Source organism: Gobius niger, assembly GCF_951799975.1.
Source record: "Gobius niger genome assembly, chromosome: 16".
Classification (NCBI taxonomy): domain Eukaryota; kingdom Metazoa; phylum Chordata; class Actinopteri; order Gobiiformes; family Gobiidae; genus Gobius; species Gobius niger.
In genome coordinates, this window is record NC_136867.1 from 19,320,919 (window position 1) to 19,337,712 (window position 16,794).

Below are 16,794 nucleotides of genomic sequence, written 5' to 3' on the forward strand. Positions count from 1 at the left end.
ATCACTATCTGAGCCTCATGTGAAGAAAAAAAGTAAATCCATAAAGGGAGGAAGGCAGTGATTAATTATTGAAAGTATTGAAAGCATGTACCGAAAAAAAGATGACACTGGCACCAAAAGTAATAAACTTAGTCTTTGCAGGAGAAACATGTTTATGCACCTGATGGGTATATTGTAGACATAAAGCCTGTGATATCTTAATGCCTGACAAACACAAACTGGGGTACTATTTTACAAGCCGATACCTTTGGATTTGATATCCCCCAAAACCTCTTAAATCTATGTTTGGATGATCTTTCTTAGAGCCATCCCTGCACTCAATTATGCAATCTCTCTTTGCATTTGAATATATTCCAAAGAGGATTCTGGGTAGACTGCTCTAAATTTCTCCTGGTGCTGCAGGAGAGATGTGCAAGTAAACAAGGCAGTGTGCAAGGCAGCTTCAAAGACTCTCTGCAGTGGTGGTCCCTGATTGGCCAAGATACACCAAATGCAAGAAATTGTAAGGGAGATCGGGGCTGGTTGTCAATGGCTTGTTATATCCACGCAAGGGGGCGCTGGTGTGAAGAAGTATTTTTTCAAGAATAGGGTTTTAAAAAGTTTGCAGGTGACAAGCTTCCAAAAAAAAACAAAAAAAAAACTATTTATGAATAAATTCTGTGGTGGGATGTGAGCAGTGGACCCTAGATTAAAACAAAACAAAAAGTGTGCCAACCAGCCCCGGCCGGTCTCCCCTTGTTAACTATAGCCTATAACTCTTTAAATTCTGTCCTATACTATTAATACATCCATCTCCAAACAAGCATTTCGGATTTCAAGTTGTATACGTATAGATGCATCGTATTATTATTTTTTTATCTTCACAACAGGCGGATGGATTATAGGCTACAAAAACCATTGGATGCGAGTGGTTTGTCCCTTTCTTAAAAAGACAGGCAGATCTAAGGTTAATCCTCCCTGGAGCACTGAGAAAATCCGTAAGAAAAGACTGCTGTAATGCCAGAGAGCCCAGAGAGGCACTTGAAATTAAGCCACGGAGTATTGACGCTGCGTGAGTGGCAGGTAAAGTCACCCCAGTCCGGCGGGGTATGGTGAAATAAAGAGCAACAACTCCCCCTAGCGGCCATAGTGGAAAATAACGGAGTCCAACTTTTATGTCCCCAAGCAACTTTTTTGATAAACACTGATGTGAGGTATGCCCAAGACGCCGCTTGCGTTTTATCCCAATAATCTTTTGGAAAGGCCGTGGCTGAGTTGCCAAAGCTTGCTGTCAGTCAAAAAGAAAGGTCGAAGCAAAGAACAGGATTACTGACAATGATTGAGAACAGCAGGTGCCAGGCTGTGCATATGAAATCAACCACACAACGGATTTACTGAGATCTGTGGGAGAGTCACCAGGCTGAAGAACTGGAGTTTATAATGGATGAGCACAGGGGAGAGATGTAGCTAAAATCCACCAGTGATAAACAGCACAGGAAATGTGGAAATGTTACAAGACGTTAACTGAATTAAGCAGGAGAACACAGGAGAGACAGAGGGAACTGAGGCAGATGAACAGGAAAAACTGAAGATTTATTGAAGGCAAAGGATGCAGAGAACAGGCTGCAGCGCAGGGAGCGGGGCACATACACACACACGACTGTGTTCAGATACTTTAATAACTTTGTGTTACAAAAGTTTGTTTTGTAGCTCATACGAGCTTTATATGTCTGTTTATCAAAATATACATGTTCTGAACGTAAAGTGATATAATCCAAATGATTCTGTGGTACAAAAACATGAATATTTACAACCATCAACCCGCTTCATACAATACCCCGCCCCATATAAAAAAAAAAGAGCTAAATAAAAGCTTTTTAACTACATCAAAAGGCATAAATCTACTGTAGACATCACAGATCGGACTGGGGTCATTAAGGATTATTCTAAAGCATCGTCTACTAAAGTAGGCTCTTTGTAAAACAATCAAACAAGGGCTACAATATACAGTATCTGATGATTAACAGAACATTGGACTTCTGATGAGCACAGTGGGATTGTTCCACGTCAGGAATGTGACTTCTAACAAAGGGCAGAGGAAACTGTACTTTGGTCCTGAACAGCACTAACCGTCTGTGGCTACATGTAGCTTCTTACACCATGTGTAAAAACCAAAAAAAGAAAGACAGCACCTCTGTGTCTGGTCCAATGTTTACAGTTGTGGAAAAGGACTTTGTTAAGACTTGTGTGGTGGCGCCAAGGACCATGTAAAAAGTGCACTAAGGACCTGCCTGTGTTGAACAGGAAGAAGGGCCCATACAGCCATTACTGTTCACGGACAATGCCTCCGAGCGGCCCTTGTGGGTAAGACTACCTGAATGAAAGGGGCTTAAGGCAAGGTACAACCTGCACCAGAGGCAAGTCATCCAACAAGGCCAGAGTGTAAAGTCTCCAATTAAACTCAATTACAAGGCACTGTAACGAGAATCAAACGTAGTCACCAGCCTTTTGAGCTCAAACAAACATATAAATGATACTAAAATACAACGAATATATAGGTGTGAAATTATAGATTAACATAATATGATTAAATGAAGCCCCATCACCGCTCTGAAGAGGCAGTAGTGATGGGGACTAAAAAAATTTGACATGCGAGCAGTCTCCAGCTCCGCCTCTGTCAATACTAACAGAACTACACTACAACAAGGATATTAGGCATCTAACTGGCTTACATTCAGTTCTACATACATATACAGGGCTACATGCGGAAGATTAACATAACAATTTGTGATTTAAGGAAAATGGTTGAGTCTGTAAGCCACTTTGCCGAGTCTTTTCAATGCTGGTAAAAAACCAAAAGGCAAGAAGATATTGAAGTTATTTAAACAGGGCCACAGTTTTAAGGGACTCGTATCAGAGCAAAGTAAGGCACAAGACTGTGGGAACAGAAGGCCATCTCTTAATGATAAGGAGCACTCAACAATCAGGTCGATGAAATAAGATACTGGTGGCGTCAAAGGCAAAACAATAATGTGACTGTTTCTGACTGGCCAAGATGACTGACGGTGGCGTCTCAGGAAGGCACAGAGATCACAAACTAAGGAATGCAAGAGTGTGTGGTGGACAGCGACCGTCCAAGTAAGAAAACACATGGATTTCTCCGGTAAATTTGGTCTAAAGTGACAGTTCAGCCTCAACTCTACCTCCAATGTTTCATTACGGAATGTTGCTCAGGTCACAAGTAACAACACGGGTAACGGACAAATGCTTTCACGAGGTTTGGGTAGAAAACAAACAAAGATGGAAATCAGGATTACCCCTTACGGTAGCATAAACTTCTACAACAGGACGAGAGAAAGCCATTTCACATGTAAACAGCAAGAAGACAACTTGAATGCTACCATGTTGGCTAGACATTTAGCATTACGAAAGATTGTACTGCTACGTATGCGTCAAGAAACAAATAAAAAATACATTCATAGATTCCAACGATTAAAAATGTCTCTATACTTTGGTCTTTTTTTACACTTTTTTTTTTAATAATACAAAGTAGGTCAGATTTACTACCCAAACCTAAATGAAAAAGGGGAATGAGTTGATGTGAGCAACATTCTGTAACAAAAATGTACTGGCCCATGAATAGGACCGTGAGGAAGCAGTGTCCCGATGCGATGAAAGGCACTCAGATGGTGGACTTGGAGAAGGACACGCGCAGGTGGTGGTTCTCTCCCAGGTCGTGGTTGTGGAACTCGATCAGACACTCGATGGCCTCCTCCACTGAGCCCATCTGGATCAGAGCCATCTTACGGTCTTTCCTGTTCAAGCGCAATTACAGATCATTACAAATCAAGGATCGACAACACAGAAAAAGGAACTAAAGAGTTTGAACAAAATGCAAATTGAAGCTAGACTCAGGCTAGGTAACCAATCAAATTTAAATGAAATAGTGAATATGCGTGATGGCAATTATAACCATGGTGGTTTTAATCAAAAGGTCTACAGCCATGTGACAGTAAGTGGTTGGAGTAAAGCTTGGACTTTAATCTACTTACTGAAAGAATTTGAAGGCTTTGACTGTGGCTCCTGAACTTCCGAATAGTCTCTTGAGATCATCTTCCATCACAGAGGGACTAAAAGGTGGAAGAACGGCATTTAGTTTGGAAAAGCATGGGAATGAGAGAATGAGAATTGTGTATAGCACAAAGACACTGACGGTATGTTGGAGAGGTGGAGTGTGGCAGACGGGGGGAAGATGTTGGAGTAGTTCTTGGAGCCGGGCTTCTTGAAGCGGTGCAATGGGGAGTTGCTGAAGTCCTTGGTCAGGCCCTGGTCCTCGTGGCCCTCCCTCGGCAGCTGCACCGTCGTGTGTTTGGACAGAGTCACACGCATGGCCCGACCGTGCAGTCGCTGGCCGTTCAGGTGGCTCATGGCTGAAAGCACAACTCCAGTCAGTTTGGGTTGTACTACTAGACATCCTCAGATATACATAACCATATTCATTTATATTAAAGCAGAACTAAGTAACTCATGCCACTGGAGGCCATAAGCGCCACTGCAGTTTTTTTTTTCACTCAATCTTGGCTGTAAACGCCGCTAAAGTAGCGCTAGCCTGCAGTTAGTTGTGCCCGTTAGCCTGTTCGTGATTCCATTAGTGTGTATTGCACCTCTGACCAGGAGGAAGGGAAGTTGCAAGGGTGGTTTTCTGGACAGAGACACCACGGGGAGATGAAAGCCCCCCAATCATCCAATTACCACTTGTACTACCCCCAGAGCGATTTATTACGATAAACAAGTAGTCTTTAAAATCTAAAACAGAAAAGTCAGGGCTAAGATCAGAGCAATATATGTTCAAAAACACCATGTTGTTTACCAGATATGGAGTCCTTGTACATTGCATACTCTAGTGAGCAGTACGCCGTATTATATTCAAAAAGGGCAATTAAGTATGAAAAAAAATGAATAACCCCTTGCCAGATTGTGTTGACAAGGAGATGAAAGGGGTAGATGAAAGAAAGTGTAGCTGCGTTGTTTGTGGTCATGTACCTAGCTGCGCCTGTGTGCCATCAGACATCTGCACCAGAGCATTCTCCTTTTTATTAAACAGGATCTTGACTCTCATCACATCGCCGTACACGCCTAGGATCAGAAAAATCAAACAGAAACGTTACCACACGACAACTGCGAGGCGAGTCATACAGTCACACAGCCAATCACAGCAACAAAAACAGTGGAATCAGAGCATCAACTACCGAGTAAATGCTAACCGATTATCTAACGACTACTTGTCTGGGCTAAATCAAAGCTAACTAGTGCTGAGGCTGCATTGGATCATTATAGACTTGTGTGTACGGTGGTTTGGGGAGGAAGACAAAATCAAAGTGAATATAGTGTCTTTGATTAGCAGTAGAGAAGACATTTGTAACTAAAGACATGCAGGAATGAACTAGACATGCACATACCTATATTAGACCATTTAAGTGTGTACATTTATGACATACTTGGAGATATGTCAAAACTGTTTCACTACAAAGCAGCAGCATTTGATCACATTTAATACATAGATTCTCAACTGGTGGGTTTGGACATGAGTGGATTTTGTTGAGAGCAGGAAAACGTTTTATTCCACAGATTTAAAGCAGTACTAAGTGACTCTTGCCCCATAGAGGCCATAAGCACAACTGCAGGTATTGTAGCAAGTTGCGATTTTATTACTTATTAATTGTCTTGGAGAGTAAATACTACACTGACAGAAAAGGTGAAGGGAGAGAGGGATATTGTATCCAATTATACAATGGAAATATTTATTTCACTCAAACCTGTCTGTAAATACTGTTTAAAGTTGCAAGCATGGTTTTCTGGCCAGAGACACCAGGGGGAGACGAAAGACCCTCCAATCATCCCATTAACACTTATATTACCCCCACAGGGACTACGAAGAGGAATTATTAAGGTTAACACGTTACTTAGTACTGCTTTAAAGGATGAAAATAAATAACTGCTTTAAGTGTAAGGGAAATGCAATATGCATGCCACAAAAGACATATAAATGGTAAAGAATACATTAAGTCCTTCAGTCAGACCAGTTGAGAAACACTCAAGCAATATTAGGCAAAATTGTAAGAGGTGGGTAGTGTAACCAAAATATTTACTCAAGCCAATGATTTACTCAAGTGGAATTAAAAACTGTTCTACTCGAGTAGACTTTGTTAAAGTACTAAAATCAAATTGTTATTGTAGCGACGTTAACCAAAAGACAGAATAAAGTTAAGATGAAATGTCAATTTCTACAAGAAGAAGTTCTTTAAACACATGTCAATATGAAGCTTTGGACACTTTTATATGTACTCAGTGGAAAGAGTAACCAAGCATTTTACTCAAAGTATTAGTTCTTAAAACTATATCACTCAAGTGTAAGTCATAAAACTACTAGTAAATATACTTGAGAGCATTATTAAACAGACTCCTACCCACCTCTGCCATGGATCCTTCAATAATGAGTTGTTTCCAGTATGCTTGTAATATGTTTGTTTGAACTACAAACAGAATAATTCATTACCAAGCTACGTTTATTTTCCTGCAACAGTTCTTTTTGAAGTTCGTTTTGTACTAAAATGCTGCAGCTTTGAGTGCTTCCACCTCGTTCCTTCCACAAACCCACATCAACCAACACAGCTCAGACCAGCCCCAAACCAAACAGATAATCCCCCCTCCCGGAGGCCTGTAGCCTGATGACAAGCCATCAGTGGTTAAAGGCAAACATCATGAGACAAGACATGCCCACCTTGCCGGGTAACAGTAGTCATAAAAAAAGGAGATGAAAGGATGATAACGTACCGAAAAGAATAAAGAGGCAGTGTGGCGTAACGCTCTTTAGAGACAGCAGGGGGAGCAGCGGGGCCAAAAAAAGGGGACAGGGGAACAAGGGGGAAAGAGCGGAGTGGAGGACAGTGGAGTCGGGACATGTCCGCGGGCCACAGGCAGCGAAGTCCACCGGAACGCCACCATGGAGGACAGGCATGAGGGACGAGTAGAATATATGGACAAAGAGAGAGAGAGGAGAGAGAGGAGAGAAAGATGGAGTGATGGGTAACAGAGTGGTGCGAATGTTGTGTTTGGAGTTGTGTTTTGGGTGCAGTGAATGGGTGGAGGTCATATTTGGGACGATGGAGGGGGTGAGTGGAATGGGTGGGTGGATGTGGAGGTGACAGGAGTGGCACAGGGGCACAGGACAGAGGGGCACATTTATTGGTGATGGGGCGTGCAGTCAGTTGGCGGGAGGAGGAGGAAGGGGGAGGGGGGGTCAAAAACAAAAGAGGGGGGGAGAGGGACAGAGGAGAGAGAGAGAAAAAAGGAAGTAAAAACAAGGTCAGTATACACAAAGAAATGTAGTGCTTCAGACAGTAGAACTGGCTAAATTAAAATGCACTGTCACTATGGGAACACTAGAAGAAAAAAAGAAGAAAAAGATTAACAATGAAATACAGAAAAAAAGGCAGAGACAATATGTACTTTTAAAACACTAAGCTTTTGAAATTTTACATTAACAATAACATAAATATGCAAATAAAAAAAGAACACATTCAATCTACGATAAACTCACACTCATAATTAAAGTAGTGTCCTTAATAAGCAGACTAGATATGGACTATGTGGAACTACTTACACATGCTACAGTACTGCTATAAACAAAAGTAATATTGTCTCTCCAAAAACTCAAGAATGATTCAAACTAATGGACAAAAATGAAGATATGAAATGGTAAGTTTCTGGTAAAAAAAGAAGTTAGTGTTTTAAATAAAATTTAAAATTCACAGTGAGCAAAGTGGCAGGTCGGAAAAACAGCAGGATTGGTCAAACACAGAGAGGTCCTGAGAGAAAAGAGGTTGTGAAACCCCGATATTAAAAATGTATTAGGCGTCACATGGAGACGGCTTTATAAACACCGGACCTCTTCAAGGTAATGGCTCTGTATCGGGATCCACCGTGTAACAAACGCCACTGTGTGTCATTACTAAGACAACTTTCAGTGTAAGAGCTGATGCCTATGAGAGCACTGACCTCAGGGTTCAGATTGCTGACCAACATGACATTGTGCCCAGCTGCTGCTGTGAGCCCAGTGAGGCCAAGCCGAGAGGCCGCAGCCGCTGCAGCCGCCATGCCTGAGTGGCCAACACCGAGAGAGGCTAGGGCACTGGGGATGCCGGGCATAGATAACCCTGGAACAAAGTACATTTCTTTACCTGTGCACAAGATGTGATTAAAAACAATTCAGAACAACACAAAAGTGATAATAGCTTGTATTCATACCCGCTGCCTGCTGAATGGCAAATGTTGGAGGGAATGCATGAGCGCCCCCATATGGAGAGGCAGAGATGAGGCCTGGAGCTGAAATGACAACAGACATGCAAGAATCAATAACAGTAGCCAGTGCATTTGCCCCACGTACAGGTCAGTTGCATGTACCAAAAGCTGCGGCGGTCATGTGGTCCACAGTGGGCTGAGCATCTGCTGTGGGCAGGTCTGGCCTGGTGTAATCCCTGCTTTTGTCATTGTTGTACTTCACATTGAGGCTGGTGAGCTTTGAGAAGCTGATTCTGAGTGTGCAGCAAGCATTGTAGATGTTCTGTCCATCCAGAGACTGAGACAAAGAACACATTGTTAGAATAATCTGGTTTTTTTTTTAAATAAAGAATTGAAAGTAATGGAAAGTAATAAGTGTGACACATTGTATAATGGCCAAAAGAGGCATGGCAAAGTTATTTCGAGCACAAGTCGTACAGAAGGCAATCCAAAGTGATTCATAGTTACACAAAATTACAAGGCGGCAGATAAATAGAGCCATGAAGGATAAGACAGTCATGTGCTACCCACCAGTTTAGCGTGCTGGGCAGTCATAGTGTCACCATACTGGATTAGAGCTTGGAATTGGTTATTCTTGGTAAAAGTAATGATCTTCAGTACAGAGCCAAACTTTGAGAAAATCTGTAAAAAATGAATAAATGTAACATAGAAATAAAACCACAAAGTGCATAATGCTAGTTGTTTCAGCACAAACACTCCACACACACCTGATGCAGCACATCCAGGGTGACCGGGTAGAAGAGGTTTTCTACGATGACTCTGAGCACCGGACTCTGGCTGGTACCTCCTCCGATGCTGCTGGTATCTGTGGAAAGGGTCATTGCTCCCATGGGGCCTCCATGGAGCGCGTTAACAGCCTGCAGAGCCGCCTGAGCACGCTTCAGGGAAAATACAAACATGTAATTTAGCAAACGCAGCCCCTTTGAGGGTTGGAGTTGTCTGGTGGTGCTGGACCTTACCACTTGGTTGGGAGAGTTATCCGTCTTTAGCTCTTTGTGTGTGGAGTACTGGAGGAACACGGGGTGGTTTCTGATCACAGGTGTGACGGAAGAATAGTAGCTGACCATGGTCTGGGCACACTCCTCACTGTTCAGCTCCAAGAACGCCTGCACGGAGCCACAAAAGATACGTTAAGCATAGGGGTCAATGTAAGCAAAAGAAGCAATTCAGCCAAAAACGCTGAGCATCCTCTCTGCAGGCATCAAAGGGCGAGAAGCAGTTTAAAATAACTAGCCGTTATCCAATGGCAAGAAATGCTTTCTCGTGAGGGAAATTTGAGTCACAAAACTATCTATACCTTAAAAGGCACAAGTGTGAAGCATTTAGAGCTCTGAGAAATGATGCAAGGTCACTCATACACAAAAATGACTCCAGATGTTGAAAGTTATAAAGAACAACACCGCAAAATGGTACCAAAGGCAGTAATACAGGCTCTTTGACAACAACCTGAACATATTTTGCCCCATCTTTTGTGTTTCGACAAATCTATGTAATGCTCTGGGTGCTAAACAAAGTCCTCTCAGGTTTCATTTTGTTAATACTGATAGTTTTAATACTAAACTTGGCCACTACAAGCAAGATGTAAAAATTCACATATTCCGGTCACACAGGTTTGACGAGTGCTGTTGTTTATCTCTCACCTGGTTTTTGCCTTTGAGCATCAGCAGATTGGTGACTTTCCCAAAGGGCAGTCCCAGGCTGATGACCTCGGCCTCGTTGATGTCGTTGGGCAGCTTGCGCACGTGCACCACACGTGACGGGACGCCGGGGCTGCGCACATCACCTTTGAATTTCTTGCTGTCGTTGCCATTGGCTGCGGCCGGAAACAGAAACAGATACAATCAGGAGCCGAGAACAGAAGGCTCGGGTTTGTCTTGAATAATGGATTGTTCGCCATGACAACGCAAACAACACAACACATTGAAGAGCAGGGGAAAGGGAGTGGGAAAAAAAAAAAAAAAAAAAGACTCCCCCTTTCTATGGCAACCCCCTTACCTGAGTTCATGATATAGGGTCCGTTGGCTACGCTGGAAGAAAACAGTTCGTCGGATCCCCTCTGCACACAACACAAAACAAAACAAAGGTTCAATTCATGGCAAACAGCAGCGGGGACGCAGCTCGGCAGGTGGAAAGCTCGCCTGGCTCTCACGTTACCTGGGCCATTGTGTGATAAGGCAGGAAGTAATCTGATAACCAAAAGAGACTCAGGCAAACACAGCGCACCCTCACTTTTCCTTACAAGGAGCTTTTTGATCAACTGGTTTGCAAGTCAACACGCAAGCTTTTTTTGTCTTTTTGTAACCCGAGCATGATTTAAACAAACAAAAACAGTCAACCACAATGGTCATTATTCAAAAGGAGTTCTGGCCTGGCAAGGGATTTCTAACTGTTTCCAAAACATAAAAGTCACAATCACATGTTTCTCTAAAAATTACGCAGCCCTACAGGTGTAAAAAATAAAAAAATAATAAAAAAAAGTTAATTTAATCTAACATAAGAAAACATCCTGAAGCGCGTTGTACACATGTAATGCACAGTCACTGTCCAAAGCCGAGGGGCAGCTTTAAGTGGTTTAAGGGCTTCCAGCTGCTGACCAGTCCTAGCTTTCATCTCATCACTCACTATAGAGGAGGACATACTTGCTGGGGCCTCGGACCAGATGGGGAAGGCTGGAGAGCCTACAGAGGGTCAGTGTGTGAAACGGGCTTGTCTCACTCCTCACTTGATATAATAAAGTTGTGTTGCAGGGCCGCTCTTTGCTGTATGTGTTTGCTGTCGGCTGATATGAAGTGCAGCAGTCACAAGAAGTGGCTCAGCAGAGTAAGCTCCACAGACGGCTACAATGGAGGTCCTGTTCGCATTGATACTGGGTCTATTGTTATACAAAAGTACACACACACACGAGAAAGAGAGAGGGGAGTCCCGGAGCAGTAAAACAACCAGACGTTCAGGTCTACTCGCATTCCTCACCTTGTGATTAATGAGCTGAAGATACAGAAGGTTTAAGAAAAAAAGAAAAAAAGCATCAAAGCAAGATGTGAAATGGTGTGGTTCAAGTTGAATGATTGTAATAGAAAATCACAATGGAAGCGGTTATTTTGGTCGCAAGATATCTACATGCAAACACCAAAATCTAGTAGTGTTTTTTGCTATAAAACCTGCTTGTGCTAACCGTGCAGTCTAGACTGCTAAAACTCTCTCACAAATATGTTTTGATGTGTTCACTGCAAACGGAATCTTATAGAACTAGCAAAAACAACAACTATCACATCACCCTATCACAAAAACCCAAATCATTCAGCCCTATCAAGTGGGAGGGGACCTAATAACGGGACTGGGCATGTTAAAGAGCAAATAAAGGCTGACTCAGTTGCTCTAAAGTCCAGGCAAATCCATGACTTAAGCATAAAGAATATTCCCGTCTACTCTAATAGATCTAGGGAGCCTCATCTGGTCATTCTTATCATAATACTGAACATATGGCGGTGAGTTTTAAAACTCAAATACCAAGTCAGCGTCAGCTAAACAAAATGCAGTAAACTGGTGAGTGAATCGCTGTGACGCCAAAGCCAGATGTGAGCCACAGGACATGGGGGAAGTGGCCTCAGCCTTGTGTGGGCGATAAAGCAACAAAATGAGGCTCGTTTCCAAGGTTTAGTTAAACTTCCCTATGAGAGATGACAATGGCTGCCCTGTGACAGGAACAGGCTTCTCCCCCACTTACTTCCTCATTCTAATAATAAAAGATTCCCAACAAGACTAAAAGTGGTGTCTTAATGATCATAAACGCAAAAATGTAAATCCCAGTAAAAAAACAAAAACAAAAAAAACATAAGTGCATTTCTTTAAAACATTTACTGTTCATGTAATCTTTGTCACTTTCAGGAAGGGAAAAAACAAGTTCTGAACTCACTCAACTGAAAACAGGGAAACAGTTAGGGGAAAGTATGACCAGAAACAAAGACCTGACTAAAGACTGAGATATGTACTGCAAAAACTAATGAAAGAATCCCATAAAATCAAGACCGTGGTTGCGGAGAGTAGGTTTTAGGCACACGAAATGAACAATGGAGAATTTGCAGTTTCTGGAGGATAACGCACATCTAAAATGAGTGAACATTGCACTGTCAAGCCAAATGTGAACTCAAAATGTATTAAAACACAACGTGCATCTAAAAAGGCTGAGTTACAAAGAAAACCATGTGGAACTAACTAGACCATAAACAACATCCATTACAGGCGGATGGCAAGGTTGGGATCGTAAAAAAAAGCCCGTGGGAGATGCACAAAGGAGAGGAGCACAGGTAGAGACATGTTTGGCCCGTGCTGCCAGCGAAGGGGGCAGGGATCTGTGCCTCACGGGGGCTGGAGGGGAGGGGGGGTGGGGGGTGAGGAATGCGACCACGAAATACCAGACGCTTTGCCCGGACCCAATAATTACAGATTCCAGCAAGGCACAGCTCCATAACTCAGCATCACTTACAACACTTACAACTCCCAACGAAACTGGCTCAAAGTCACACAAAGGGGGGGGGGGAAGTAAAACTAAAAAACGATGGCCTCACAGATTGCATGAAAAAAGTAGCAGTTTTTCAAGAATAACCGGCTTCAGAGAAATGTATACAGAGGGGGGGCGGGGCGCGTGTGTCCTAAAGGCGTGTTTCTGGGGCCCTGTTTAAACAGCGTAAAGACCTTTGGCCAACAGGATGAGGACAGTCGCAGGAGGATGGTTACGGCGGAAAGAGTTCAATTACTCCACCTACACAGAGTGGCCTCAACTAAAGCTTTATTATTATGGCGCTATAAAAAAAAGGTAAGAATTTTTACAAGGCAACACAACCCAAGAAGCAGCAGCAAACACGCACCCTTTCCTCATCCATTAAAAAACAAACAAACCCAGAACATTCAGTCACTTAAGCATACAAGAATTCAATACCCGGACGTTTTACTTAACTGAGTCATGCCCGAGCCGTGTTACACTTAAATATCGCCTGGTTGGTAACAAAATAAACAGGAAGCCTCATTTCCTCTGCAACTCGGCACTTGCACACACAAAAAACAACTCAGATAACACATTCAGTATTCTTCCCTTCCTTAATCTTTGAGCTCAATGCACTTCTAAAAAGGGAAGAACGGGCTGCCCCTCATGCATGTTTTACATAGGAGGTAGCCTACTATTACACGGACGAAGGTGTGCGACTCTGTAATTATTGAAGAAGCACTCCCGAGCAAATGTGGCAATTGTTTGTGAAAGGAAAGCAAAAGCTGTACACGCCACTGAGCAAACAACGAGAGGTAGTTATTTCACGAATGCCTCCTTTTACAACATCATATTCCACTACCAAAAGGAAAATCTGGAATGGCACCTTTAAATCCAAATAGCACACAAAAGAGAGGCGCGTTAACCATGAGTTTAAAGCAGAGATATGTCATTTAAAGCAGAAGTATGTAACTTCTTCAGGGATGGATTGGTGACTGCATGCATGTAAAGCAAAGAAAAGAACCTTACCTTGGTGCCAACTGATATGTCATGGACACTGCTGCGAGAGAACACAAGTTTGCAATTAGGGAGGAAATGCAATCAAAACAGACAGAGATGTGGTGTGATGTACAGGGCAGAGCAACGACACAATGAATGAGGAAACAGAGTAAGTACAGGGGTGTAAACGTTGAGCTATAAATGAATACTTACTCAATTTCAGGGACGTAGCCGGATCCCAGCGGGTACAAGTCAGCGTCTAGGCGGCTGAAGAAGAAGAAGAAGAAGAAAAAAAGAAGGCACATAAACGTTACAAATGGTTGACGATGTTTGAGCAACTGTAATAATAATAAGCCAAAACAAATTTACTGAACGCGACGGAGCGAAGTGAAAAAACCGCCGCGAGCAACAGGTCCCGGGATCAGACCGCGAGCTCAGGCGGCGCAAACAAATACGGGCAAAAAAAATTGAGGATGACAATGGGGCATGTTCCTCTATCGACTGAGAGATGACCCACCGGAGGAGTCTTTTTTTTTTTTTTTAATCAAATCAGCGTGAGATGTCCAAGCCAGACATCTCCGACATGGCCCCGGTTTAGCCCGAGCCAAATGAATGCGGAAATGAGACACGTTGCTTTAGCTTCGCTTCGGGTTCGCGTGAAACCAAGTTACCAACAACACACACGGCGAGTCTTTGTTAAACAATACACCTCGATGGAGAAACAGTGGAAACAAAAGGAATTTGGGGCCGTGTGCGTAAAATTGATCAACAATAACGCGACAAGTTAGATTGTAGCTACATACAAGTGCAAGTATAAAGCATCTGTGAGTTCGGGCTAACGCAACTGCTAACTGTTGCATGTTTTCGTGGAAAAACTCTTTTCAAGTAAACTTTTCTCCATCTAGCGGTTTTAAGCGGCACCGATCGCACCCGCGTTGCTTAACAAACTAATCTAACACACAAAGGGAGCACGTTTTACTGGCGGTTTGTGTTAAATGAAGTGATAAAGAGTGGTTCTTTTCACTTACCCGTCCATTGCACAAGAAAAAACTGCAGGTCTGAGGAGAAGGGAGGGCTGCAGACTCGCTTGATTTTCTTACAAAATGGCTGAACGTTCGAAGGTAAGCGCCGATTGGTCGATTTCGTTCTCGGGGGCGGGGGTTAGAGGCTCGGCGGCTTGTGATTGGACAAGACGGCGATCATTTGGGAAATGGGAAGTCCGCGGCAAATTTCCACATCATCCATCCATCCTCCAGGTATCCTCCATGGAAGACAGGGCTTTGAGGACTGGGGGAGTGCGATCATGATGTGAGTGTATGAATAATAATGAATAAAGTTTATGGGGAATAGGCCGAGATTTTTTTTAAAAGATCAATATTTATGAATAAAAGGTAAGGCTTGCTGAGACTTCTGAATAAAAGTAGTAGCCTGGTAGTTTATCCTCATTGTTGAGATAACAACCACATGGCATATTTAACATCATCTGTAAGCATTGACCAAGTGAAAGTGTCATGCAAATCATGTAAGCAGTTGTTGGGGTCAGGCCCACCATAGGGATTGTAGGCCCCCAACCACATCGCAAACCCTAACCCTAACCCTTACCCTAACCCTAACTCTAACTCTAATCTATAATCCTAACCCTAAATCCCACCAAAACTCTAACCCCGTCTACTGGAAAAGGCTGATTTATCACTGTTTTTCCCCCCAAAAAGTTTGCAGGACAAAGCAAAATGCATTTCCTTGTGGGGAGTATAGCAGAGCCATGTATTCTCCTCCATTTATGAGTGTGCGCATGAAATATTCTGACTTTTTGAACTTTGGCCCAATATGCATATACGTTTCTTAATTCTGATAGGCCCTTGACTATGGTAGGCCCCAGAGCTCCAGCCCCTGCTAGCCCATTGGATAAGGTGGCTCTGGTTGGGATTATTTCATAAAATAATCCAACTACTGATTAGTAATCTGTGGTTGTTGTAGCTAATTATTTGATTACCTTATTTTCAAAGATTATTGATTACTAGTTGTTTTAGTTTTTTCTACCTAAAAATGTCTGAGTAATAGGCTAAATAGTTAGTCTACTTGATAGGTGACAGTTGGTGATTTTCTTATTTGTTCCACCAACAGTTACACTTTTTTGTTGGTAAAGATTAAATCATTACAAATGTGTCAAATAGCTCAGGGTTCCTAGACACCAGTTTGAGAATGAGAGAATTTCTTTCTGACAAACTAAAGGAATAGTTTAGGACTGTAAAAAAAACGCCCATTTCCCAAACCTGCCCTTCAGAACTGGCCTATTTACTGAAGGGATCTTTGTAATAGCCTAGTGTTGATACCTGCCCTAGTGCCCTCCCACTGGCCGCCTCGCCCTCTGTTATCCATTCTTTTCTTCATTGTCTCTCACAAACATTAGGTTGCAATTCACATAAAAGCGGGTGTGGGAGAAACTTCTACCTTTACCCAAAACAATGACAGGTTGTTGATAGGCAAGCCACTGGTGCCATTTATTTTTAATTGCTATTTGTTGGGTGCAGCCCATGTTAAGTTGTTACATAGATGGCTACATGTGATCTAGGCTACATAATTTAATAGCACTCACTCGCTGTCTACTTTACACCATTTCAATAAAGCATGAAGCTGTGTATGAACCTTTTTAGGAAAATGGACAAGATTAAGAGTCCACTATCTTCAATCTAACCCACATTAAATATGCCTATTGCTCTGAATATTGCTAAGCACTGTTAAGATGGTTAAAAGAAGACATGAAGACTTCTTTAGCTATTCTCTCCCAAGCACATTGGTTTCGACCATGCTTCAACTATCACTCATGTGCGAACATGAAGGAACTGGAAAGTACTGTAGAAAACCTATGACCTCTTGTGGACGGTTTGTGCTATTGCAGCAACAACACATTTCCTCTGCCTGTTTCTTGTTGTTCCAATCCAATATGGACCATACAAGGTGAACAACCTGAAGCT

At 42.7% G+C, this 16,794-nt stretch overlaps 1 protein-coding gene across 2 annotated transcripts; it reads right to left on the reverse strand.

The window, feature by feature from the left end:
• Window positions 1-1,566: 1,566 nt before the first annotated feature.
• Window positions 1,567-14,926, reverse strand: ptbp1a (polypyrimidine tract binding protein 1a). Of its 2 annotated transcripts, none has more exons than XM_079573494.1 (16): window positions 14,848-14,926; window positions 14,033-14,086; window positions 13,850-13,880; window positions 10,336-10,396; window positions 9,981-10,153; window positions 9,300-9,446; window positions 9,048-9,218; window positions 8,851-8,961; window positions 8,443-8,617; window positions 8,287-8,364; window positions 8,038-8,219; window positions 6,814-6,847; window positions 5,023-5,115; window positions 4,193-4,409; window positions 4,032-4,109; window positions 1,567-3,794 (listed from the first exon to the last, which is right to left on the reverse strand). In XM_079573494.1, the coding sequence occupies exons 1-16, from the start codon at window positions 14,853-14,855 to the stop codon at window positions 3,662-3,664; spliced, it is 1,746 nt and encodes a 581-aa protein (XP_079429620.1). In that variant the 5' UTR covers window positions 14,856-14,926; the 3' UTR covers window positions 1,567-3,661. The 2 variants fall into 2 exon arrangements, with proteins under 2 accessions (XP_079429620.1, XP_079429621.1); XM_079573495.1 differs by having other exon boundaries at window positions 1,568-3,794; window positions 8,038-8,195.
• Between the last annotated feature and the right edge of the window lie 1,868 nt (window positions 14,927-16,794).

Coding starts and splice junctions, on each gene's coding strand:
- ptbp1a (XM_079573494.1), bottom strand. Junction 6,848..8,037: donor TCAGCAATCTGAACCCTGAG/GTCAGTGCTCTC, acceptor CTGTCTCTAAAG/AGCGTTACGCCACACTGCCT. Junction 3,795..4,031: donor AAAGCCTTCAAATTCTTTCA/GTAAGTAGATTA, acceptor GCGCTTGAACAG/GAAAGACCGTAAGATGGCTC.